We start from the raw sequence: 24,662 nt of genomic DNA, 5'->3' as shown, positions 1-24,662 counted from the left end.
GCCAAAATGGCGCTAGCTCGGAAGCTGCCGAGGCTCTAAGAGTTGTCGAAGGCAGTCCGGAAGTTACCGAGCGAGTCCGGAAGTTGCCGAAAGAGAGCAGCGGGGAAGGAGGATGGCGGATATCATCGCAAGACTCCGAGAGGACGGGATCCAAAAGCGTGTAATACAGGAGGGGCGAGGAGAGCTCCCTAGCTTTCAGGATGGAACCAAGGTTCGTGTCCACCCCCTCCCCTTCCCTAGCTCCCTTCCGAGGAGCGGTGCGCATGCGAGGCGGGAGGAGGCCTTAGGCGAGACGTTGCGCATGCCCAGAGAGTAGCGGCCAGTGACCCTACTACTCACATGCGGAGCTCGACGCTGATTGGTCTGGGTTTAAGCAGGGGGTGAATTCGGATTCTTCCGTCCCGCCCCCTGGCTTGTCCTTGTGGCTGTATTTGGTCCGGAATGCGGTCAATCATCTCAATCAGGTTGCAGAAGAGTTTTGGGTCTGGCCTCCTTGCAGTTCCAGGGCCTTTGGGTTTCGAGGCTTCTTGTAGAGGGAAGGGCCTTCTAAAGACACTTAGACCCACAACCATTGTTTAGATGGTAAAACTGAGGCCCAGAGGTCAGTTCTCAGACTAGAACCTCGTGGCAGTTTTCCCAGGGCTGTAGCATAGTTGCTTGAAACCAATGCGGGCTAGGAAGTGAAGAGCCGCCCACCTTCCTCCTTTTCATATCCAGGCACTCAGCTTCAGCCTTCCTGACCGCCTCTCCGAGAAAACCCACATCTACAGAGTTCTCTGTTTCTGCAGTTCTTCTCCCTGGGTGCCATCCTGTACAGTAGGGACCTCCCTGGGCAGCCCCCTTCCCATTTCCGCCCAGTAGAGCAGTCTTGCAGAACATGCACGTTGAGGTTCCAGGGAAGCCAAAAGTAAGAGCTAGTGTGAATGAGCACAAGCTCCCTGGCCAGGCAGAGATCTTGGCCTGGTGCAGCGTGAGTGCGCTGAGATCAGAGGGCAGCTGTGTAATCCTAGGGTTCATCTATTTAAAAGGAATCTTCTCCAAGAATAGAGAGGGTATGTGGTGGGCTGGGGTATTGGTGGTCTTGGAAGAAGGGCCTCGCAAGAGGGATTCTGGTTGGAACAGAACCAGGAGAGAGTGATGTATGTGAAGGTAGAGGTTTCTGAGCAATGGCACCCAAAGAACAGGTTATCCAAAAACTAATAATAATAAAAAATAATAATAATTTTAATAATAATAATTTTAATAAAAATAATTATTATTTTTAAAAATTAAAAAAAAATAGCAAAACCCCATCACCAGGGTTGGTGGTGTAGCTCAGTGGTAGAGTGCTTGCCTAGCATTTGTGAGACCCCTGTTCCATTCCTCAGAACCACACACACACAAAAATCAAGACACCCAATCACCAGCGTTGATTGAGTGCTCGCTGTCTGGGCATGGTGCTACATGTTTTGCAAGGTTGTTTCCTGTGACTTGAGATAGACAGGATTGTTAATTCAGTTTTATCAGTGAGGAAACCAGATTTAGAGGAGCAGCCGCACAGTGCGGCCTTTGAGAGTGTGGGTTCCTCTAACCATATCCTGTCCAGGGTTCAGCGTCAGCGCTCTTTGCTCTGCATTCACCTAAGATGCTCATACACAGTCTCATCTCTTTAAAAAGTTTCCGGCCTGGATTACTTCCAGTTGCCTAGCTCTAGCCTTTACCTTGATCTTAAGCTGGATGCAGAGTACCCTACTCTCCATCCCCACCCTGGATGTCCTATAGCAACTCAGTGTAAACCTGCTCCACCTGAGCCTTCTCCAGTCCAAACTGAGTCATCTCTCCCTTGGGTCATTACGTTGCTCTCCTAATGATCCTGCCTCCGTAAAACCAAAGCCCTCACCACAGACTCCAGGTCCTGTGAGTCCAGCCCTGCTGGCCCCTGTGACCTTGTGGACCTTTCCACCCTGTTCACTATGCTCAGCCACACTGACCTTGCTGCTTGCAAATACGCCACATGCTGTCCCTCTGCAAGGCTTTTGTATCTGGTGTTCTTTTGTCCTGGACTGTTCCTACCCAGTATCTACCAGGCTTGCTTCCTGCTCTCTTCAAATCTCTGCTTCAACCTTGGGCCTCAGAGGGCCCCCCGCTCCACCGCTGTTTAAACCATCCCTCCCTCACCCTCTGTTTTTTCCTAATCCAAAGCACTCAGCCTCACCTGGCATAGCACATGGTTTGATCTGAGGCACATCTCCTTCTAGAAGTTCCCATGGGGCTGGGGTTTTTGTCTGTTTTTCTTTTTGTTACTAGAGATTTAGCCTAGGGGAACTTTACCACTAAGCTACATCCCCAGCCCTTTTTATTTTGAGACAGGGTCTCACTAAGTTGGTGAGGCTGGCCTCAAAATTGAAATCTTGCTGCCGCAGCCTTCTGAGTTGCTGGATTTCAAGCATGTACCACTAGCCTTTTGTCTGTTTTGTTCATTGCTGTGTTCTGGTGGCTGGCACAGAGGTTGGGCACATAGTAGGTGCTTAGTAAATATTTGTTGAAGGCCTGATTGGAGCCAGACTCTTGTTTCAGTCCAGCTGCCACTAGCCACATGACTCAGGCCCCTTATTTCCCCCTCTGTGACTAAGATTCCTCAATGGGGTAGTGGAGTAGAGTGTAGGGTTAAGTGGTGACCCCTGGGCGAGTCCCATCCCTTGTTCAATGTGCAGGCGGGGGGCTGGACTTGTCCTTAGGTTTGGTGGAGGCTTGTGCTCTTGTCTAATCTTTCATGTGGCCTGCAGGCCACGTTCCACTACCGGACGCTACACAGTGACAATGAGGGCACTGTGTTGGATGACAGCCGGGCACGTGGGAAACCTATGGAACTCATCATTGGCAAGAAGTTCAAGCTTCCTGTGTGGGAGACCATAGTGTGCACCATGCGCGAGGGGGAGATTGCCCAGTTCCTCTGTGACATCAAGGTACCGGTCCTGCAGCTGTGTGCAGTGTCTGTCCAGCCACAACTTGTTCCTTATCCCCAGGCCCAGACTCAGCCATGACCTGCTCCCTCCAGGCCACCAAACCAGTCTTCTGACAGCATCCTGGCCTCTCTGTTACTCCTCTTGCTCATGACCCAGACTGCAGCCAGGGGACTCATTCTCAAATTAAATGACCCATATGACCCTTTGCTTCAAACCTCTGGCTCCTGCTGTCAGGATGGAGCATAAAACATGGCTTGTTACATGGCCATTCCTGGTCTGGCCCCTGCTATTGTTTCCTCTGACTCCAGTCCCTCACCTGCCTTTTCATTCACCATGGCAAAGACCCTCTCTAAACTTCGCAATCAGTTCCCCGGCCACCACTCCCAGGAAGCCCTCCTCTACTGTCAGTGATTAGGTTCAGCCCCTCCTCTGGGTCTTCCAGCCCTTGTGCCCTGCACAGCCAGGATCTGGTCTTCTGCTTTCCTGAGCTATGCAGGGCAGGATCAGTCCTGTTTACCTCTTATTTCCAAATGAAGTTGGTCCAGCCGAGACTCAGGAAATGCCCAGCTGCCCTGTGCTGCCCCATGCAGACAGCAGGGGGCAGTGGAGAGTCTGTTAGACTGATTCCCACCGTCCCAGCAGCCTTTCTAAGTGAAAGGGTGGAGGCCAGGTCCCATCCACCCATGTTGGCTGGGGGTGGTCGGGGTGAGTCTGGGGAGAGGAAGAGATGCTTGGATCACTGTGTGGGAGGAGTCAATTTCCATATTCCTGGAAGGAAGTGGAAGAGGCAAGAATCCTCTTGGATCTAGAAGGGCAGGGAGGTGGAGTGTGCGTGTGTGAATGGGGTGGATGCTGGGTTTGGTGGTGAGTGGGGCAGAGCTGGGGCTTCACTAAGAGGGAGGACCGAGAAGCCAGAGGAGTCTGGCGGGAAAAGCCTCCTGCGTTTCTGTTGGGGGGTGGGCAGGCCTACTGTCCTTATTTAGATGAGGTGGGGCAGGGCCTCTTGGGCCTGCTAGCACCAGCCTATACTGATGGAGCCCTCGGTGCCCACTTGCCCCTGCAGCATGTGGTCCTGTATCCGCTGGTGGCCAAGAGTCTCCGAAACATCGCGGCAGGCAAGGACCCCCTGGAGGGCCAGCGACACTGCTGTGGCATTGCCCAGATGCACGAGCACAGCTCTCTGGGCCACGCAGACCTGGATGCCCTGCAGCAGAACCCCCAGCCCCTCATCTTCCACATGGAGATGCTGAAGGTAAGGCCCTGCGCACCTGTCCAGGGCTGGTGCGACCAGTGGGAGGCCTCTGAGGAGGTGAGCAGGGCAGGAACACTGTGTGGCACCCTCTGAATCCCCAGTCCCTGTCCTAGGCTGTGCTCCTCCAGGCCTCAGTGATCATGTCCTCTGGAGAGCCACTGTCCTGCCTCCTTTATTCTCTGTCCCGGGGCACAGCCTGGCAGTGCTCTGAAGGAGTGTATGTGCCTCCTCGCAGGAGTCTGCCCTGGAGCCAAGCTCTGCAGGGCAGGGACTTCCGCTGTCTTGTGCACTTCTCTTCTTGGTACTTGGCACAGTGCTGGGCATGGAGGAGATGCCAGTGACTGGGCTGAATGGTCAGTGAAACACCATGACACTGCTGCCCACACTGATGTCCAGAGGCCTGGCTGGCTTTGGTGTTGGCCAGGTCTGCTGTTGGGGACACTGGGGTGCCCCTGGGTTCTGCCTTGATTTGGCCCATTCCCTGGCAGGTGGAGAGCCCTGGCACATACCAGCAGGACCCATGGGCGATGACAGATGAGGAGAAGGCAAAGGCAGTGCCACTCATCCACCAGGAAGGCAACCGGTTGTACCGCGAGGGGCAGGTGAAGGAGGCCGCCACCAAGTACTACGATGCCATTGCCTGCCTCAAAAACCTGCAGATGAAGGTGGGCGGGCGCCACAGTGGGTGGGTAGAGGGGCCAGGGCAGAGCCCTGGCCCAGGTCTCAGTGCCTGCCCTGTCCCTGCCCCACGCCCCCAGGAGCAGCCTGGGTCCCCTGACTGGATCCAGCTGGACCAGCAAATCACCCCGCTGCTGCTCAACTACTGCCAGTGCAAGCTGGTGGCCCAGGAGTACTACGAGGTGCTGGACCACTGCTCCTCCATCCTCAACAAGTATGACGGTAAGCGCTGGCACCGGGCTCTTGCAGGCAATCAGGAGAGTGGCCTTCTCCTCTGCTGTCACATGGCTTGTCACATGGCCACTGGGGCTCAAGACCTAGCTTCAGCATCCCCCATTGCGAGCCAACCAAATGCCCCCCACGTGTGGCAGGGCTGTGGTCCCCCATGAGGTGTGGGTGGTTTAATGGGGGAAGGGCAGGGTTGCCCTCCATAGGTCAGGGACAGCTCCCCTGATGGGCCCACGGGGCTGACTGGGGACTGGTGCCCTTCATGCCTGCTGCCCTCAACTGCCCCCCTGCAGACAACGTCAAGGCCTACTTCAAGCGGGGCAAGGCCCATGCAGCCGTTTGGAATGCCCAGGAGGCCCAGGCTGACTTTGCCAAGGTATTAGAGCTGGACCCTGCCCTGGCGCCTGTTGTGAGCCGTGAGCTGAGGGCCCTGGAGGCACGGATCCGGCAGAAGGACGAGGAGGACAAGGCCCGCTTCCGGGGCATCTTCTCCCACTGACAGGGCCTCAGCCCTGCCCACCATGCCAAGCCCACCGCTGTTGCTGCTGCCCACTCTCCGCTGCCACCTCATGCTTCTCTGTATATAAAGGCTTATTTATCTCTGTCTGGGCCCTCTGGGCTGATCCACCGAGAGGGCTGGCTCTTACTGGCATTTCCTGGAACTCAGGGGTCCTTGGGAGACAAAGGATCATGATTCTCATCCTAGTTCCCCACTAGCCATCTCTGTCTTTTGGGGTTCAGTGTCCCCGACATAGAAACAAGGGCAAGTTTCTCCCTGGCTGAATGGGGGAGCCCCAGGAGCCTCCAGGCTTGAGGGAGAGATGAAAACAAGTGGCTTGGTGCCAGAGAAGGTGTTCTTCCAGGGCAGGTCTTTCCCGTCTAGCCCTGGTCCCATGGTCCCTTGAAGGAGGGAGAGTCAGCAGCCAAATGGCTCCTGTTGAGGAGGGTTGGGGTGGAACAGCGGGCTGTCCAGAAAGAAGCCTGGGGAAGAGGCCAGGCCAGGTGCTCTAAGAAGGCTCATGAGGCCTACACTGTATCCTGGTCCTGTCTCAGACCTGCTTCATGGTCCTGGCAGGTCCTGGCCTCTGTGCTTCAGTGTCGCACTGAACTGGAAGTTAGGCTCAGCTGCCCCGCAGGCTGGCAGTCAGGCGGGATGAGGTTTATTTTCATGGGTTTACACACACTGGAAAAACCTCGGGGCCCTTGCCCACTCCCTCCTCCCTCCCCCCAGGGTTGGGTCCCCCACGAAAGGGAAGTAACACTGAGGGGCAGACAGATGCAGGGCAAGGGGCTGGGGAAGCCGAGGGCTGGGGCCAGAGTCTAGGCCCCTGGCCTCCCCCCCACAGCCACTTGGGCCCCTCAAGTATCAGTAAATAATCCAGGTCCAGCCACAGTGGGCCTCACTCCTCACTGTCCAACTTGAGGCTGATGCTTCGTGCTTTGCCCCTGGCCAGGGTGGTGGGTGGTGTTCCTGGGCCCTCACGTTCTGCTTGGCTGGGGCCCCTGGAGCGAAGCAACTGGCTCTGCTTGCGGAGGAAGTCCACAGGGGCAGCCACCCCATAGCTGCTCTTGGCCAAGGCAGTTCGAGGGGGTCCTGAGGGGGCGTGAGAGTGGGAGCCTGCCTCTAGTTGGCCCAGGTGGGCTACGTAGCCATCCGAAAGGAACTGTGGGTAGAAGTGGGTAGGGATGAGCCAGCCAGCCTTGGGCCCACACCTTGCCCTTCCCTGTCCTTCACAGGCCCCTATAGCAAGTGGGGGGCTGGGCAGTGCTAGCCCTGCTCAGCCTAACTTGGAGCCTTCTCCAGGTAGATAGTGTCCCCAGGCTGCACCTCTGCCCCTCTTTGGGCCTGGCTCACCTGTAAGATTCTTGGGGGAAATAGTCCCAACTAACTTTAGCAGTCACCTGCTTTGTGCCCAGCCCAGAGCTCACTGATGTGCACTAAAGGACATCATCTTCATGATAAGCTGATGAGGTCATGCTGCTATCAGTTCCAATTTACAGGCTCAGAAAGGTCAAGGCCCATGTCCAAGGCCGTGGCAGGTCTCAGGCACACTCCAGCCCAGGTCAGCATGCCTGGTCGGGCACCCCGCAGTTCTAGGCTGCTCATGGTCCCTGCTGCAGAGGAACTAGGGATCCCTGAGGCTAGCGAGGCCTCCCAGTTCACCCACGTGCATCTTAACACAGTGGTGGCCTTCAGCCTGGCCCTGGCTCCTGTCCCCCGACAGGGGTCCTGTACCTCTCTTCTCTTCACCCTCACCTGGCACTGCGCCTGCAGCTTCCTGACAGCACGGCCCACAATATAGGTCTGGCTGGGGGACAGGCCCAGTGCTGCGTACACAGCCACATCTTTGGGGGACCCGTAGCCAGCTACAATGTTCAGTTCCACCTGTGGTAGGAGAGAGCAGTTGGCCTCTGGGGAGAATGAGGGGTGGGGAATGGTTGGTGTGTCCGGTGGGTATATGGGCGGGGCTATGGGGGGGCGGGAACCTATGGTCCTAGTCACTGATGGGTGGGACCAGCAGAATTAGGATAGGGGTCCCTAGGACCTCTAGGGCAGGACCACAAAGACCTCTCCAGTCTTTCAGTGGGGCCTTTGGAGGGGACAGATGGGCCTCTCCTGTCCTGTCTGGGGCTGGGATGAGGTTGGAACCCTCCCCAGCTACCACACCTCCTGCACCAGGCTCTGCAGAAACATGGCCTTCTGGCGCAGGGGGTCATGCGTGAGGCCATCGCAGAAAGAAACAACGCCGTGGGGGAAATTGTGTTGCGACAGCCAGGCCACCACGCGGTGCTTCTGCATATCGGGCCGCCCGGTTACGTACACAATCAGGTAGCCCGCGTCTTGCCAGTGCCTGTGGGGTAGGGGTCGGTCAGCTCCACAGGCAGGAGAATGGAGGCTCATCACTGCCAGGAGCAGGGTGGCAGCGCCTACCTGACCACATCCACAGCGCCAGCGCGCACCTTGGGGTCGCTGCCCATGATGGAAACGCTGGCGGTGAAGGAGCCGTCGATGCTGAAGACCACGGCCTCCGTGCCGCGGGCCACCACCGTCAGGCAGCACTCGGCATAAGTGTGGTCGCCCCTGTGGCCCAGGGGGGCGTGAGTGGTGTGCACAAGGCCTGGCGTGGCCCAGCCCCACAGAGGCCCAGCCTGCCTGGTGCTCACCTGACCACCATGCGCACAGGGTAGACACCGATACCCAGCGCACGCTCGGAGGGCACCGGGAAGGTGAGGCGGCCCGAGCTGTTGGTGACTTCGGTGCCGAAGTGGATCCACTTGCCGGACAGCGGTTGTGTCATGACATAGACATCCACCTGGGAGGAGAGGGGTGGGAGGTCCATGGGGCAGAGCCCCTGGAGACCCCGAGTAGAGGAGGCTGGGTGGGTGGCGCTGGGGGCTTGACCCTTGGCAGGTCAGGAGTTGTTCCAGAGACAGGAGATTGACCGAAAATACCCGGGGCCAGGGTCTCCGGGTCCTGACCTTCTCTCCAGTGAGCGTGACCACGTCCAAGGGCCCATACATGAAGCGCCCGTTCAGCACCTGGGGTCGGCCCTCACACACTACCGTGTCGCTGGCCCGGTGGTTGGAAGTGACGTTCTGGTGGGAGGAGAAGGTTTGAGCTAGTGGCGGGAAATGTGGGGCAGAGGAGCTGGGTGTGTGGGTTCTCATCCGCACTGGGGGTGGGGACTGGAGGAGGCGGGGCCATTGTGGGAGAAAAGCAAGGCCCTTGGGATCTGCGCATCTCTGGGATCCGGTCTGAGGTTCTAAGGGTGGAATGCAGATAAGGCCTGTAGTGGGTGAGTGCGACCAGGAGACCAGGTTCCCAGGGGCGTGGCCAAGGCAATGAGGAGGTGGGGCCAGGGCCATGGGGTGTGGCCAGACCAAGAAAGAGGTCTGGGCTCTGAGGGGCAGGAGCTTGGGGGCGGGGATGCTGTAGAGAGAGCCAATGGAGTGGGGGTGGGCACTTACCCGGATCTTGACCTGCGTGCGTTTGCGCTGCCACTTCTCCCTGGGGAAAGCAGGGCTGTAGATGGATGGCTCCTCACACTCTGCCAGCTGTGGCCGCTCCTTCTCAATTACCTGCACAGGACAAGGTGCAAGGCCACATGAATGGGGGACGGGACTAGTGGCCTTCCCCAAGCCCTAAGCGCCCCATCTTCTGCCGTCCCATCTCGTGTCCCAGATGCCTGGGTCCACTCACCTGGCGCAGGATGAAGGCCACAACGTCAGCCGACTCCCAGTAGCTGGCGTGGAAGAGGTGGGGCAGCGTGACTGTGGGAAAGGCCGTGAGCGCCTCGGGGCAGTACAGCGAGTAGTCGATCCGCTTGGTCCCCCACCAGCGCTCCAGGACTGTAGGGCCACGGCGGGCAGTGAGTCAGGGTGGCCTGAGCCCAGGGCTCACCTGCCCGGGCCCTGGGTGCTCTTCCCTCCCTCCTTTCCACCAACCCTGCTGTCTGCCAAGTTCATGTGAGTGCTGGGGGAGGGGGTCCAGGGCAAATGCTGGGTTGATTATTCTGTGAGCAGTCTGCACCGCCCAGGTCAGCCGCGGGTGGCTTACTCCGAACCACCTCGCTGGTGGTGCTGGGTGCTGCTGGCTGGGCCGCTGGCTCGGTGCCTAACTCACTGCCCTTCCAGAATGCGCCGCTGGCCGAGGTGGGTGTTGAGGGCACCATCATCTCTAGCTCTTCCAGGAAGAGGCCCGAATGGGTCTGTAGGGTGTCCGCTGAGGGAGGAGGGCCAACCTCAGCAGCAGGCGAGGCCAGGCTGCCCTCCTGTCTTCTCTCCCAGGGTAGCACAGCCCCTGTCCCACCTCCACCCGACCAGCCTCCCTGCTCAGGTCTTAACTGAGGATGGCCTGTCCTATATCTGGGAGGAAGAGAAGCAGAGGGAGTCACTGTCTCTTAAGATTTACCCCAGCAGTCAGCGACATTCCTGCCAGAATGTGTCACCACTCCCCCAATTAAAAGACAAAAACAAGAAAAACCTCCCTGTGCCGATGACACTTGTCTTGTGGGATCAGTGGTACCCAATTACATCCAGACTTCATGAACACAAGTCACATGGAGCCCCCCAGACACAGCAGCCACATATACACTGGTCCTCTGAGACATGGGATGCCAGTGTCCTTCTTCCTTTTCCCTAGCTTAGTCCCTGCCACTGCCCCCCACACTTGGCACAGGTCAGAAGGTCCTGGGAATCCAGATCTTCTGTGGCCAGGGGAGGGCTCCCTGGTCCTGGGAGTGGTAACAGGAGAGGGGACCCATGATGTCGGAGCCACCTCATGTTTCTTACTACCTTTTGGTGCCTCCCCTCTCCCCTTTATCTTGGTTGGGGTCATACCCAGCAGCAGAGATGAGCCATCTCCCAGGGGGAACTTCTGGTAGCGCGGCACAGCCAGTGGGGCAATGGCCTGGAACTTGGGGGCCAGCAGGGGCTCCAGGCGGGAAGCACAGGGGTCAGCCGCATGGAAGAGGTTGTAGATCTGCTCACAGGCTGGGCGCATCTGGGCCACTGGGTACCCAGAAGACAGAGAAGGCGGACAGGGGTTCAGCCGGGCATCCCGGGAGGCAGGGGGCAGACATACTGTGTGACCCTGAGTCGGCACTTCCCAAAATGCATTCTCTGGAAGTCATTAGAGTCCTGCTTAAAGTGACACTGGCCTCTTGCCTAAGGGAAACCAGAGCCTTCATTTCCCCGTCCCACAGAGCATCTCCTGGCTATGCGGTTCCTCCACTTCGGGAAACGGCTTCTCAAGTCTTTCTTTCTGGGCCTTCATTTCCCCTTCTCTAGCCGGGCGCTTCATTTGCACAGGGAGAAGGACAATCATGGGAGACAGGGAAGGAGCACATGAAAGATGAGGAGTGACCCACACCCTGAGGACTCACCCTCCAAGGCGGGCATCACAGTCTTGCGTAGAGCCAGCACCAGGCCCAGTGGGGAGCCGAAGAGGAAGAAGCCAGAGACCTTGAAGTCCAGGCGGGCAGCATTGGTGGGCCCCTCAGGAGCCTCAGAACTGGCAGCGGGTGGGCAGGAGGCTGTGCTAGGCCGCCGGGGCTCCCCAGAGGAGGTGAGTGCAGGGACCGCCTGCAGGCTATGGGAGAAGGGGTACTTAGTGCTGCTGCTTCTGATGTCTCCTACCTGGGGGGGGGGCGTGATAGGGCAGGGATGTCACCTGTTCTGAGAGCCCTCAGGCTCAGAACTGGCCATGTCGCTGGGGGTGCGCTGGGCAAGCAGAGCTGAGGGTTCCGGACTGGCACGGCCTAGTGTCTCTGCCCCATCTGCCAGTGGGTCTCGTGCTGGGCCGACCTCTGGAGAGAGCAGCTCGTTGTTCTAGATGGCACAGAGGACAGAAGCATCCTTAGTCTGAGACCCTCAGATTTCTACTCAATTTGGAAGTAAAGAAAGAGGCATGGGAGTGGGTAGGGCAGAGTCCCAAAGGAAACACAAACTTAAGGGGCAGCTGGGGACCTGCCCACATGCAGAAAGACGTACTCCAGGGGCAGAGACCTAGAGATGGAGAGAGACACCCCCCTCCTGAGGAGGCTGGGTTTGGCCACACTGACCATGCTCCCACGGCGGCTGCTGCCCCGACTCCCTGTGCCCACGTTGGCACTGTGGCAGAGCGCATCAAAGCCCAGGATGCCACCAACGCCGTCTCCAATCAGCACCACCTGGGTGAAAGCGTGGGTACCATTGAGAGGTCCTGTCACTGTCCAGACCTGGCAGCAAACAGTGTGGCAGTGGAGGGCAGCAGATGGCTTGCTTCTTGGCCGAAGCCCTGACCTGCCCACAGAAGCCAGCACCCTCAGATGAGCGCAGGAAAGCTGCGTAGGCCTGGTTGGTGCGGGCAATGACAGTGGCCACAGCGCCCTGGTAGCGGGAAGATGAGGTGGCCAGCAGTGGCAGGGCAGCCAGTGGAATGTGGTCCTGGGAGCGGGACAGGCTGTCACCATCATGGCTGTAGGGGCTCAGGCTGCAAGAGGAAAGGGTGTGGTGGGTGGGTGGAAGGCCAGCCTTACCACTGCCACCCAAGTTCTCTGGGCTCACTGGCAAGTCCAGGCTCACTGGCAAGTCCCAGCACCCTGAGGTGTTAGATTCGAGGCATCTGAGATGGTGCTATTGATCAGAAATGATCCAGCCAAGACCAGGACTGAAACCAGGGGTCTAGTTTTTCTCCCCCCCTCCAGGGGACCACCCTGATCCTAGGAACCCCCAGGTAGCTATCTGCACCTTGGGGACACTGTGTGTCCCCTGCCCTTCTACCCCTGGCCAATACTTGGAGACAAGGGCATAGGCGGCGGCACAGATGGGTGGGCAGGGCACCAGTCGCAGGGCCACGTGGCCCAGGGCCTCAGGGAAGTGGATGCGGGTGACGGCCTCGAAGCTGGAGCTCAGCGTCTGCACGTCGGCCTGCTTGGAGTTGGCATCCCCCGGGCCAGAGTCCAGGATGTTGCCACTGTGCAGGATGAGGAAGAGGGCATGGACCGCGCATGCCTCAGCCCCGAGGTCCCCAGCTCCATCTGGGCCCTGTTGGGTGTAATGGGCGGTGGGGAGTCAGAGCCATAGTTGGGCCAGGAGTGAACAAACTTCAGCATGGCATGGCTGATGTTCTCACCTCAGAGTCCCTGGGTACTCGCGCCCTGTCCTCGATGTCTTTAGTTGCCTCGACTCCAGGGTCTGTAGGGCAGAGGAAAGCCAGTGAGCGGGGCCCAGGGACTGTTGGGATCCCCTCTCCTGGCCCTTCAGGTCCTAGCTCTGGTGCTGCCTGAGGCCCCCCACCCTCCTCTTCCTTTCCCCCTACTCTCCCAGGCCATTTCACGTTCTAGGCTTTTCTTTATGCTGGTCCTGCTTGCGGGGGATGCCTGTCTACACAATGCCTGTTAGCCTGTAAAACTTCTAATCCTATCCTGTCCAACATGGTAGCCACTAGCCTGGCTATTTACATGTATGTGAATTAAAATGAGAAAAAGTTCAGTTCCTCGGTCACAATGGCCACATTTCAAAGGCCAGCACGGATCTAGAACATTTCCATTGTCATAGACAGTTCTGCTGGGTAGCTCTAGTCCAGTCCTTCAAAACCTAGTGTAGACCTGAGCTCCACATAGAGATGGAAGCCTTCTGTGCTCACAGTGAATCCTCCACTGTGCTCTCTGGGCTGAGTCCACCTTCCACCCAGTATCTACTCATTTCCATCTGAGCAGTCATAAGCACCTCTCTAGATTGACATTACTCTTAGGACCCCATTAAACTCAGGACTTGGTTGTTCTGAGTCTCTGCTGGATACAGATGCTGTTGGCTGGTAGCCTGGGGTGGGGTGTTTACCTGGTGTCCCCTCTGCTTCAGTTGGGGAGGCAAAGGCATCAATGAAGTCATTTGAGTTCCACTTGGTCATTTCCTTGGGGAAGACCTCATCACTGTCCGAGAAGCCTTCTGAGGGGACAGGGGGATGTGTCACTGGGTGGGGGTGAGAGGGGCTGCTCAGCCCCAGCCCCAGCAGGGCCTCAGTGCCGACCCCCTTCCCCTAGCAGGGCCTCAGTGCCCACCCCCATGCCCCCAGCAGGGCCTCAGTGCTGACCATGGGCATCAAAGAACTCGTCCTCGGAGCTGTTCTCAGAGTCTCGGGCGATGTTCTGCATGCGCCACTCAGATAAGCTCTGGGGAGACACGCCCCCTGAAGGGCCAGCACAGCTTCAACCTGGGAGTCCCACCTGGAGAGGGTGGCTTCCCGCCCAAACTGGCCCCTGGGCCCCAGCCTCACCTCCATGTTGGGATGAGTAGGAGGAACGGGAGGATGAGGACCACTGCTTCCCAAAACTGGCATCAGGTGAGGCATCAGGGCCAGCAGGGGCCTCTGGCCCATCTGAGGTGCCTGTACTGCTGGCCCCCGACCGGTTCTCAGTGTTGGGTTTCCCAGGGGGCTGGGCCTCTGGCCCCTCACTGCCGGTGTTGCATTTGGCCATGCGCTGGGCCAGCATGCGGGCGGTCTCCTCCTCCAGTGCCCGGATGTCAGCCATGCTCAGCTCTGTCCACTCGTCCTGCCAGCACCAGGCTTGGCGGTGGGCCCGCAGCATCACCCTTCGCAGACCTACAGGTGCCCAGGCATCAGAAAAATGCTCCCCAACCCTGGCACTGCAGCCACATGCCCAGGGTTTGAGGTTGGGCAATGGCTCTCCTGGAAATACCACTCACCAAGAGCCACAAAGTAGGGCAGAGCCAGTATTATCCAGGGGACAGGCATGGAAAGTGGGCCATTTGTCTTCCTACTCCACCTCCCTCCCTGCCCAACTGCCTCCTCTAGGTCTCTGGATACCCTATCTCTGATCACTGACCCCTGTCCCTCCAGCAGATAGGACCAATGCTTATTCTTGCTTAGCTGGCTTCCTGCTGACTTCCAATGAGTTAACAGTTAATTAAGGTGTTCACAGCTAATGAAATTGTTGACAGTTAATGAAGGTGGGAGAGTTGGCACTCCATGAAGCCTGTGGTGAAAGATGATATCCATTCTAGGATATTTTCTTTCTTTTTTTCTTTTTTAATTTTAGGTGGACACAACATTTTTATGTGGTGCTGAAGATCGAACCCAGTGCCTCGTGCATGCCAGGCCAGCACGCTACCACTTGAGCCACATCCCCAGGCCTTCTGGGATATATTCATTTTAAGCAGAGGAATAAAGTTGGAAACTCTTAAATATCTAGGAAATAAAATAATGATTGGATTTATAAACTTCTGGAAGGAAATACATCAGAACCTTAACCACTATTAATAGTGGTTCTATGTGGGTGATTTTAATTTTCCTATCTGTGCTTTTTGGTATTTTTCTAAATGTAAGAAAGGGGATCTGTATTGCTCTGAGTTAAATTGCCTCATCTGTGAAATGGGACCAACAGTCCTTGCATCGGAGGCTGCTGGGGATGTCAAAGGAGACCTCAGACGCACTGGATCTGGTATGCTGTGAACAGTCAGTATTAGTTCTTATCTTCTGGTCCAACCTCTTCCTCACTTACAGAAGGGAACATCAAGGTGCTGAGATAGCCAGTGGCTTGCTGAAGGGGCCATGGGGGTCAGAAGTGGAGCAGAACGCAAGCTACTGGACTCCTCCACTCAGGGAAGGCCCTCTACGTGCAGATGGCCCACCCCAAGACCTAGGAGGCGAGGTGGGGGAGTTGGAGGCTTGGGTTTACAGGTATGGATTAATGGTTCCTGGATGCCAGGACCACAAGCTGGGATTCTGGGAGCTGGGGGTGGGAGGGCACCCCAAAGAGAATGGGCTGGCAATCCTCCTGAGATTCTCTAAGTCTTGCTTGACTCACAGGACAACACAGAATCTTAAAATCTTCATTAAAGAAGCATATTTGATTGTCAGAGATGGCATAGATGTCAGACCATGTCACCAGCTCCTTGCCCTCCTGACTTTTGTTTTGGTACTAGGGATTGATTGAACCCAGGGGTGCTTAACCACTGAGCCACATCCCCAGTCCTTTTTTAATATTTTATTTGAAACAGGGTCTCTTGAGTTGCTTAGGGCCTTGCTAAGATGCTGAAGCTGGCTTTGAACTCATGATCCTCCTACTTCGGTCTCTTGAGCCACTGAGATTATAGGCATGTGCCACAGCACCTGACTCCGGTATTCAAGACAGGCTCCCCTGACCCCTTTCCTCGGCTGTGCTGTCACCCCCAACCTCCGCCTACCTCAGTGTTCCATCTCAAATGGAAATGATGCTCCCATGGTTTTTTGTCCCCAGTAGATGACAGCATCCCCCAAACATGGGGCCTGGTGCATGCTGGGTAAGCAGAACTTCCCTCAGGCGAGTGCTCACCAACATCATGGATGAACTGCTCGATCTTGGCCTGCATGCCCCAGTATCGGAACTCCACCTTGCACAGCTTGTAGGCACACATGAGGGGTCCCGTCTTCGCGGCTGTCCGCGCCCAGTCATCAGTCAGTGGCCCTCGGCCTGTTTTGACTGATCGGTACAGCCGGGGGTCCTCTTCAGCTTTGTATTCACCTGGAGCCACTGCATCTCGCACAATGTCGATGGTGTCTGAGGGGGTTCAGTGAGCACTGAGCCGAGCCAGCCCCTTCAAGCCACCCCCGCCTTCCCCAGGGATTAGGATCACGATCACAGCCTTTCACAATCGGGAAGCCAAGGCCCAGAGAAAACTTGCACTTGTCAAGAGACTGGAAATTGAGGTGGCAGCGGGGCTAAGAGGGGCTCCAAGCCTCACCGAGGATCCGCTGTCTCCTCTCAGCTCCACTTAGGTTGAAGACGTTTGGCTGCTGCCCCCCATCAGGGAGGTAATAGGTCTCTATTTCAATGGAGAATTTCTCCACGAAGGGGCAGGTATACCTGGGCAGAAGCCAGGGTGAGGGTCGTTACTGAGTCCACAGGGCTGTTCCCTGTTGACCCCAGCCTGTGTGCCTTGTCCACTCACCGGGTTCGGGTGTAGGGGTATGCATTCCAAGACTCCTCCTCTACCTGCAGGGCGGCCTTGGGCAGCAGTGCCCGGAACCAGCCTGGGATGTGGGAGCCTACATGGTACACTTTGTGTGTGTACTGCCCGCTCCCCCCGGGCCCATCAGTGTAGGGCCGGTTGGCCAGGATCTCCACACCGCTGCCCTCACCACTGGACTCCTCCCGACTCTTTTTCTGCAGCCAGGACAGAGCAGAATTGGAGACTCAGTCTTGGCCCTGCTCCTGGGTGGGGACCCCAACTCAGTTCTGACCCCCTGCATAGTCTTTCCAACTCTCTGCAACCTGACCCTGGCCCCCAGCAGCTTCCTGGGTTCATGATCATGATCAGTGGCACTGCCAAGTCCCCCACAGGGTTCTGCAACCCAGCATTCAAAACAGCCATTCATTGTTTGGGATCAGTTGGGGTCTACTGATGAACAAACTCAAGACCCCTGCCCATGTGGAACAAGCAGGATGGGAAACAGAAAGCATGAGAGGGACCAAGAGTTGGGGCTGCAATGTTGATATGAGGGTCAAGGGAGGCCTTGCTAGGGGGCAGTGACCACCACTTGAACATGATCTGAGATGGGGGGTGCTCTGCAGCTGTGGGCTGGGGGAAGTATTTGAGGCAGGGGGGACGAGGCAAGCTCTGAGGTCAAACATGCTCTTCCTGCTCAAGGAGTGGCAAGGAGGCCAGGCTGGCTGGAAAAGTGGCCTCCACCTCTCAGAGGACCTGACCTTGGTCCCCTCCTCTCGGAGACCAGAATCCCAGTTCCTGCCACACCCCTCAAGGCTTGAGACCCCAGATCCTGCTCTTTTATAGTTGTAGAACCCAAATTGGCGGCTCAGCAGGCTGAGCTGGATCCTGGCTGCCTTGCCCCCTTAGACTCTGATCCCACAGTGCTGGGGAACAGACTTGGAACACAGATCCCTTGAGCCTGGTACCATCTTCTCCCTGTCCAGGCCCACCCTCCTCACAGCCAAAGCCCAGATCCCACCCTCACACTCCATCCCTGCCTGCCAGTCCCTGTCACAGTTAGGGAGGTACCCTCTCTAGAACCCCTTCCTGCCTTCTCTTCCATGTAGACCCCCCATTGCCTCCTCATGGCTCCTTTCCCTTCCCCCATGGGATTAGATTCTGAGGAGGATTAAAGGAGCTCGAATGGGTTGAGCAGGCTGGGCACTTAGAGGGTGGGAGACACCACTCACCGTCCTGTCCATTTACCCGACCCCCCCCCTCCCGGGCATCGGAAGAGGACCTTCCTCTTCTGGGCTCTGAACCCTTCCCAGTCAAGGTGCAAGTCTGGCGGGGATGGAGCTGGGCTAAACCCCTTGTCCCAGTCGCGGCCTGCGCACTCCCACCGTTACCCATCGCGATGTATGGCCCCCTGGTCTCCCCCTCCCCACGGCCCTCACCTGGATCATGTAGAGCTGAGCCACCTGGTACTCGTCCAGGCTCATGGGCAGCAGGATGTGGTACTCCTTGATGAGCATCCTGAAGGCGCCCAGCTGGCCGCGCGCGGCCTCCTCTGCTCCTGGCGCAGGCACGGCGCGGCCGTCAGTGGGGGGCGGCGGCGCGCGGCCCTGAGCCCTGCGCGCCGGCCGAGGGGCCCGAGCCTCGGGACCCCATTCCCGGGCCCGCCACCGGGAAGGCAGAGGCGAGCCCAGAGCTGCGCGCCCGCGCCGCCAGGGCCGGGAGCCGCAGCGAGGCTGAGCGCTGACCTCTTTTCCATGCAGCCCCCGCCCCCCGCCCGCCCGTCTCCATGGCAACCGCGCGCTGACGCGGGCCCCCCAGAGCGGCGGGCTACATCCCAGGCCGCAGGGCCAGCCTCAGGTCTCCACTTGGGCCACATCCAGAGCCCCCAAGAAAACAGCATCCCTCAGGGCCGCACCCGTAGGAGTCCCCGGGTCCCTACTTACGGGCCCACCTTCCACAACTGGCCCCTTGGGGACCCGCCCCCTTCACCCTTTTCCCGGGAGTCCACTTGGTCCGTTGTCCCCCATTCCTGGATGTCCACCTAGATCCTTGTCCCCGGGTGTTTCTCTGCGGAGCAACCCCAATGCGCCCCGCATCCCGGCCAGTGTTCCCCACCCCCCGCACCCGAGCCTACCTTCCAGGACGGATAACCCTTCGCCCCCCAGACCAGCCTTCCCCACCTCGGCCGGCGGCCGGATCCTCGACCTCTGCTGCCCAGCATCCTTCTGGTACCCCCGGCCCGCATCGACTCTCCACTCTATCGGCCACGCTATCATCGTCCCCCAGGGGTAGCCCCTCCTCAGGCCGGGGCAAGAGTGGTCAACTGGTATCCCACAGGCCTCGGCCCTGGGGACCCGCTCCGTCCACCTGCACCCGGGCCGGGCGCCCCGGTTCCCCTGCAGACACCCCTCCCACTTCCATCTCGCACCCAGCCAGCCCGCGAGAGGCCCGGTCGTCCCCACTTCCCTCAGCCCGGGCGCACCAGTTCCCCGCCGTGCTCTTGGCCCGCCCGCTGGCCGACGTCCTCGCTCACCTCTAGCTTAGGGCCGGCGCCCCTCACCCGGCCCGGGCAGGGGCAGCCGCCCCGCGGGTCGGAGCCCGGACCCTGCACAACCCCGGTCTCGGGTTGCAGCAGAGGCCGGACCTTCTGGAGGCGAAACGCCGTCCCATGGCCCCGACCTTTTTCCCGGTCCGCCCGCCGGCGCCCCTGCCGTCCCTCCCCGCCGCGTCACTGCGGCTGCCCCGCCCCGCCCCCTTCCTGGGCTCGGCGGATCCTCCCCACCCCTGCGGGGTCGGGACAGTCCCGCCCGCGGCTGCGAAGGGCAGGTCCCACAGCGGGGTAAGTGGCTGTTCCCCAAATGCTGGCGCTTTTTATTACTTCTGGGCTGTTTGGGGTCCCCAAAGACTCTTGTTCCTATTTGCACCCTGGCCCAGCCCTCCTGTGTGCACCTCCTGGGTGGAGTTTGATATGCCTGGGTCCCAGGCCAGTCCTCCTCAGCTCCTCATCCTCTGGAACTTGGGACCCACGGTTAGGGAAATGCTTCCCCAGCAAGGTCTAAGCAGAAGCTGGTGGCTCTAATTCCACCTAGGGCTGGGGTTCCAGGGCCTCAGGCCCCCAAGTCACTCAACTACACATTCAGGCAGAAGGCTTTGTCAATCTCTGGGCCAGTCCCTTAATGGCACCCCATGCTTCTGGGTTCACAAGTCTAGCCAACATGCCACCTAGACCCTGAGGAAGGCTGAGACACTGAGGGCTAGCTCACAGGACCACACGGAGCCTGGATAAAGGAACTGGGGCAGTGGATAGCAGCACCTAGTCAGGTCTCTCCCCTTGACTCTGCTGCCAAAGTGTAGGGGGAGGGAAGCATTATGCTGCCTGAAGAGCCACAGACTGGGTGTATTCAGTCTTCCAGGGCCAAGTCAGAGTTGAGGTGGGGTAGGGCATTAAGGCAAGTAAGGGAGTGGCTTAAGTGAACTGGCATTTCCACCCTGCCAGGCATCACTACCAATCCAGAGGAAGAGCCCTCTGGCCATCAGTGCCTCCAGCTGTGCAGGCAGCCAGGCCCCCCCCCCCCCACCGCCCCCTGGTGGCACAGCACAGAGGCAGGCAGGCAGGCAGGCAGGCAGGCAGGGCTCTGGCTACTGGAGCTCTGCCCTTTCCACTACTCACAGCTGGGAAAGCAGAGGGCCTGGAGGGGCAGTTCCCACTCTAAGGTCAGTGGACATCAGAGGCAGGCAAAGACAGCTTCAGTCAGCCTTCTCATTCCTGGACCACTCTTTGCCCTCCTTCTGCCTGGCCCACCCAGGCTTAGCAGAGGAACAAGACCCAGAAAGGCTAAGCTGAGAGAACAACTCCAAATCATCTTTTTATTTATATAAAAAGGGCATATTTAGCAAAAGATACACTGAGAAAAGAGTCAATATGGCCCCAGAGACAAGGCAGGGAGGTGACAGGCCTTCTAAGCTCCTTCTGGAAGAGAAGGCCTGGGACAAAGTGGTGAGAAGTAAGTGCAGAGTAATGGGGGCCAAGAAAGGAGAACGCTCCAGTGGGACCAACACTGCTGCTGGCAGGTCGTGGGTGGGACTCACAGTGACCTGGCAGCTAACTCTTGCAGGGGGAGGAGCCCAGTTAGCGTTGCCCACTGGAGTGAAAGTCGCTCCCTGGTTCCTGGAGGGCACCCACCAAGGGACAAGACAGGAAGCCCAGGATAGGAGGTGCAACTTGGGGCAAAGGCCAGGGAGAAGCAGGTGCTCTGCAGTGGCCGGAAAGGTCCAGACGCTGAGGCCAAGGTGCTTCCTGTTACGTGCGAGCGTTTCTCTCTGTCTCTGCCAGGCACTCTCTGACCAGGGCCCGGGCATGGATGATGCCTGGGGTGGGATGAGTGGGGATGCAGAGGTAACATACAGGATCTCAGTGGCTCCCCACAGCCCCACCCCACCCTCCGGAAGACCCCCCTCCCTCCCCACCCCCTTTTGTTTCAGCCAGAGAAGCTTAAATCTAAGGAGGGGCTGGATGAGATTACAGGTTTGGCTAATCCTCAAATTAACCCTGTTGAAACACAAATTTCCAGGCACTTTCCTAGAAATTGACTCAATTTCAATTCAATTCAAACACCTCTCTGGTTAGTGATACTTGGCTCAAGTGTCCTGTACTGACTCCAGATGTCGTTCCTTCCCTAACGATGAGGGACTATCCAGTGACTGCCGTCTTGACAGGGTGGGCCTGGCCTCACTTACCTCTTTTCAGGCGCTCCATGGCGCTCTTGCTCCCAGCATAGGTGGGCCGAATCTCTTTACCCATCTCCTCTATGACGGATAGCAGGTCCGTGTAGGTGCTCTGAGAGCCCTGGGTACCAGGTGGCTTCATCGTCTATATCAAAAGAGAACAGGGCAGTGAGCTCAGGCCCCGGGTAGGCCTCCAGTCCTCATCCATAAACAAGCATTTGGCCACACTCACCTGCACATAGCCCATGGAGGGAGGTCCAAAGTCATTAAAGAGTGGTCTGAAAGGGGCAGCGGCTCCTGGCACTGAGCCCGACGGCGATGGAACACTTCCGGCTGCAACAGGTGCGAGTAAGAGGTCAGCGCGGGGACAGGAACGACGCCTCCCAGCTTTCCAAACCCCGGACCGGGTTCGCCCGATTCCCTCCAAAGGGACGCTTCATTCCAGGCAGATCAACTTCAGGAACACACCCCTCCCCCTGCGCTCCACCTACAAGCCCTTACGTGACCACGCCCACTTCACAGGCCAGCAAACTGAGGCTCAGCGAGGCTATAGGCGGCAGGCCCAGTATTGTAGAACTCAGGCCGTCTTCTCTTCAAGACCTCGACAGCCCCGGTAGGCGAGCAGGGGTGGAGCTGGATCCTCACCTGTAGGTACCGGGGTGCCTGGCCCAGGGGTGCTGGAGCCGGGGGTGCTGCTGGGGGCGGGAGCGATGGGTTTGTAGGACATCCCCAACTCCTGGGTGCGGCGGACGCCAGCCGGCCGCTCCTCCGGGGTTGGCTGCCGGGCCGCTCAGCCGCGCTCCGATTGGCAGACGCGCTGCACGCCCCTGGTAAATAGAGCTCCGGCCGGAAGGGTGGGCGGGCACGCAAGCTTCGTCACTCCCTATTGGCGTTCAAAGACGTCACTCGAGCTTCCTTATTGGCCGAGGCCTGCCCCCACAGGTCGCAACTACAGCCGATTGGTTTGTGCCTTCCGGACCTCGCACCTGTCTGCTCCGGATTGGGCGGTGGCTGCCTCCCTTCGCAATTGGCGAGTTCGCGGCCCCGGCCGGCGCGCTCTCAATCCGATTAGTCCCAAGACCCGAGAGGCGGGGCCTCGGAAGCGGGGACCGGGGTCCCGGCAGCCGCGGTTCGTGACGAGGGGGTCTTCTCGGGCGCGGGCGCCGCCCTCCCGCCTTGCTCGCGTCGCCTTGCGCGTCCGCTCCGCACCGCCCGGTCTCGGTCCTGCCGGAGCTGCGGTCGTCGCCGTCGCGCGTGCCTTCCCTTCTCTCCGGGTGCCGAAGGACGCGGGGCTTTGACGTTCCGAGCCCTGCGCCCCACCCCGCGCGCTTTTACGTCACCTTTCACCGGTTCAGCACCCGTTCTCTGGTCTGCGCATGCGCCCGCCTCAGGCCTTCTTTTGTTCCCATGGCAACGGGTCCTTCACCAACGCCGCCTCTTTTGGCTCTTCCCGGGATTGGTCAGTCCTCAGGTCCAGGCTGCTGTTAGGTCCAAGAGCTGCCTCAAAGGCCCCTCAACCCGCACCCCAGAGGCCCCGCGCCTCTTCCTCGGCAGTTCCCTTCAGTGGTATGCCTACGTGTGCCAGGCTCTGGGCCGAAGGAGGAGAAGAGCACCTACTGCGTCCACTGGCGGCTTCCCCTGGGCAAGTTGCTTGCCTTAGCATGCCTCAGTTTCCCCATCCGTATAGGGCGGTTGTGTAGATTAAATGGATATTTATAAGGCGCTTGTTTTATTTCCCCTTTTTCCTTTCCCTCCCTCTCAGATCCTACTCCTCCCAAACCTAGATCTCAGACCCTCCTGCACCCACTAAGCCGGCTCCACCCCAGACCTCTCTGGCCTTATGTATCCTCATGTCCCCTTCTCAGCAGATTTCCTTCATCCTCAGGACATGTGTTCCTTCATCTGTCTGGCAAACATTTTCCGACTTCCTCCTCTATGCCCTCTTGTCCTGAAAGAAGATACAGAAATGAACTAGCTACGGCCTCCTGCCTCTGGGATCTCCTGTTTTGGGGGACCTAAGGAAGCAAAGACACACATTGTAGTAAGACTGGCCACAGTGGAGACCAGGACAGGGTGCATTGGAATTTAAAGGGGACTGCTTAGTGACATCACAGAAATCTTCCCAGTGGAGATGGCGTTTGGCTGGGTGAAAGTGTGAGCAGAGACTGAGGGTGGCATTCCAAGTGGAGGAACTGCCCTGTTTGAAGTTCAGAGGTTCCAGCGCCTGAGCCGGAGTGATTAAAGAACAAGTCACTTTTTCCCTGGAGGGTTAATTGGGAAGTGGGAAGAGAAGTAGAGATAACAGCATGAGGAAGCCAAGCTTGTCACCCATCTTGTGCTTCCCTAGCTTCAGCCAATCATGAAACTCCCTCGGGGGCCTTGCTATCTAGTTGATATTTCCTTTAAATCAAGTACTTTTTAAAAACCTCAAAAAGGAAAAGCAATAATGTCCACTTAATCGTGTACTCAATATGTTCTTTATAGTTCTCTAATGCATATTCAAATTATATTACTGTTAAGAATTGTTAATGTGTCACCCAAGATCTTCCACTGCCCACCAGTGCACGGAGCCTGCTCTCTGCAGGAGATGGCTATGGCAGGGGGTGAAGAGGAACTCCTGTGGGAACGACCAAGTGTATTCCAGTTCCAAACCTTAGTCCTTCCTGTTTTCTCCATTGTCCTTCATGTTAGTCTGTTGGGGCTGATAAATACATAGACAAAACCAAATACCACCCAGTGGGTGGTTTAAACAACAAAAATTTATTTTCTGAGTTCTGGAGATTGAAAGTTCAATTTTAGGCCACCATCATTTTGGGTTTCTGAAGACTCTGTCCTCACATGACCTTTTCTTGGTGCAAAGAGAGAGTGATCTCTGATGTCTCTTCTTGTAAAGACATGAGATTCCTATTCTGTGATCTCTTTGACTTTAATTACTTCCTTAGAGGCCCATTTCCAATATAGCCACATTGGGGACTAGGGCTTTAGCATATGAACTTAGGGGACATTCAGTCCTTAACACCCATATTTGGGAAAGAAGGTTTGCTTGGGAGGTGAGGTGGGGCTGAACCTTGTACTAGATATCTCTGCTTAGAGGCTGGGCCATGTGGCAGGAGGAGCAGAGATCCTTCAGGGAGGTTGGAAGTGACATCTGTGGTCTGTCCCAGGGAGAGGACCCTATCCACCTGGAGGGGGATAGTGCAAGCTCCCAGCCAAGGCTTCAGGGGGTCCTCTTGTAAGGATCCGGCGAATCGTTGGAGAAAGAGACCACAAGAGACCAGCTTCATGCAATGGGCAGGAGGGAGTTTATTGAAGAGGATCCTAATTCAGCGCGCTGAGGCTCAAGGCTCATTCAGGAAGGGAGAGCGGCCCAGAGCCCAGAGCAGTGGTTCAAGCAGAGCTTGAGT

At 57.8% G+C, this 24,662-nt stretch overlaps 3 protein-coding genes across 7 annotated transcripts; 1 reads left to right on the top strand and 2 right to left on the bottom strand.

Moving 5' to 3' along the window:
• The first annotated feature begins 21 nt into the window (after positions 1 to 21).
• Aip (AHR interacting HSP90 co-chaperone) lies at positions 22 to 14,793 on the top strand. Of its 3 annotated transcripts, none has more exons than XM_077797927.1 (6): positions 22 to 211; positions 2,766 to 2,945; positions 4,009 to 4,197; positions 4,686 to 4,862; positions 4,956 to 5,097; positions 14,646 to 14,793. In XM_077797927.1, exons 1-6 carry the CDS (start codon positions 113 to 115, stop codon positions 14,672 to 14,674), a joined length of 816 nt encoding a protein of 271 aa, XP_077654053.1. In that variant the 5' UTR covers positions 22 to 112; the 3' UTR covers positions 14,675 to 14,793. The 3 variants fall into 3 exon arrangements, with proteins under 3 accessions (XP_077654053.1, XP_026252207.1, XP_026252208.2); XM_026396422.2 differs by lacking the exon at positions 14,646 to 14,793 and adding an exon at positions 5,397 to 5,707; XM_026396423.2 differs by lacking the exon at positions 14,646 to 14,793 and adding an exon at positions 5,397 to 5,546 and having other exon boundaries at positions 4,956 to 5,089.
• On the bottom strand, positions 5,840 to 19,250 carry Pitpnm1 (phosphatidylinositol transfer protein membrane associated 1). 2 transcript variants are annotated; one of them, XM_026396418.2, is made up of 24 exons: positions 19,067 to 19,250; positions 17,973 to 18,091; positions 16,537 to 16,751; positions 16,330 to 16,451; positions 15,921 to 16,145; positions 13,862 to 14,188; positions 13,679 to 13,774; positions 13,426 to 13,533; positions 12,719 to 12,780; positions 12,380 to 12,630; positions 11,887 to 12,076; positions 11,667 to 11,774; positions 11,276 to 11,433; positions 10,989 to 11,194; positions 10,444 to 10,614; positions 9,662 to 9,826; positions 9,305 to 9,453; positions 9,073 to 9,183; positions 8,584 to 8,700; positions 8,269 to 8,417; positions 8,036 to 8,185; positions 7,772 to 7,955; positions 7,361 to 7,489; positions 5,840 to 6,767 (listed from the first exon to the last, which is right to left on the bottom strand). In XM_026396418.2, exons 2-24 carry the CDS (start codon positions 18,048 to 18,050, stop codon positions 6,504 to 6,506), a joined length of 3,735 nt encoding a protein of 1,244 aa, XP_026252203.1. In that variant the 5' UTR covers positions 18,051 to 18,091; positions 19,067 to 19,250; the 3' UTR covers positions 5,840 to 6,503. The 2 variants fall into 2 exon arrangements, with proteins under 2 accessions (XP_026252203.1, XP_026252206.1); XM_026396421.2 differs by having other exon boundaries at positions 13,426 to 13,530.
• Positions 19,251 to 20,391: 1,141 nt separating this feature from the next.
• Positions 20,392 to 22,906, bottom strand: Cdk2ap2 (cyclin dependent kinase 2 associated protein 2). 2 transcript variants are annotated; one of them, XM_026396503.2, is made up of 4 exons: positions 21,904 to 22,906; positions 21,491 to 21,591; positions 21,271 to 21,403; positions 20,392 to 20,901 (listed from the first exon to the last, which is right to left on the bottom strand). In XM_026396503.2, the coding sequence occupies exons 1-4, from the start codon at positions 21,983 to 21,985 to the stop codon at positions 20,834 to 20,836; spliced, it is 384 nt and encodes a 127-aa protein (XP_026252288.1). In that variant the 5' UTR covers positions 21,986 to 22,906; the 3' UTR covers positions 20,392 to 20,833. The 2 variants fall into 2 exon arrangements, with proteins under 2 accessions (XP_026252288.1, XP_026252289.1); XM_026396504.2 differs by lacking the exon at positions 21,904 to 22,906 and adding an exon at positions 21,760 to 21,887.
• Positions 22,907 to 24,662: the final 1,756 nt, after the last annotated feature.

Source organism: Urocitellus parryii, chromosome 4 (genome assembly GCF_045843805.1).
Source record: "Urocitellus parryii isolate mUroPar1 chromosome 4, mUroPar1.hap1, whole genome shotgun sequence".
Taxonomy (NCBI): domain Eukaryota; kingdom Metazoa; phylum Chordata; class Mammalia; order Rodentia; family Sciuridae; genus Urocitellus; species Urocitellus parryii.
Note: the sequence above shows the minus strand (reverse complement) of the source record. Positions and strands in the feature narration are given on the sequence as shown.

Coding starts and splice junctions, on each gene's coding strand:
- Pitpnm1 (XM_026396418.2), bottom strand. CDS start 18,050: ATGCTCATCAAGGAGTACCACATCCTGCTGCCCATGAGCCTGGACGAG. Junction 14,189..15,920: donor GCAGTTCATCCATGATGTTG/GTGAGCACTCGC, acceptor GGGCACCTGTAG/GTCTGCGAAGGGTGATGCTG. Junction 10,615..10,988: donor TGTGATGCCCGCCTTGGAGG/GTGAGTCCTCAG, acceptor CTGGGTACCCAG/TGGCCCAGATGCGCCCAGCC.
- Cdk2ap2 (XM_026396503.2), bottom strand. CDS start 21,985: ATGTCCTACAAACCCATCGCTCCCGCCCCCAGCAGCACCCCCGGCTCC. Junction 21,592..21,903: donor AGGCACCCCGGTACCTACAG/GTGAGGATCCAG, acceptor CACCTGTTGCAG/CCGGAAGTGTTCCATCGCCG. Junction 21,404..21,490: donor CCTCCATGGGCTATGTGCAG/GTGAGTGTGGCC, acceptor CTTTTGATATAG/ACGATGAAGCCACCTGGTAC.
- Aip (XM_026396422.2), top strand. CDS start 113: ATGGCGGATATCATCGCAAGACTCCGAGAGGACGGGATCCAAAAGCGT. Junction 212..2,765: donor GCTTTCAGGATGGAACCAAG/GTTCGTGTCCAC, acceptor TGTGGCCTGCAG/GCCACGTTCCACTACCGGAC. Junction 4,198..4,685: donor TCCACATGGAGATGCTGAAG/GTAAGGCCCTGC, acceptor ATTCCCTGGCAG/GTGGAGAGCCCTGGCACATA.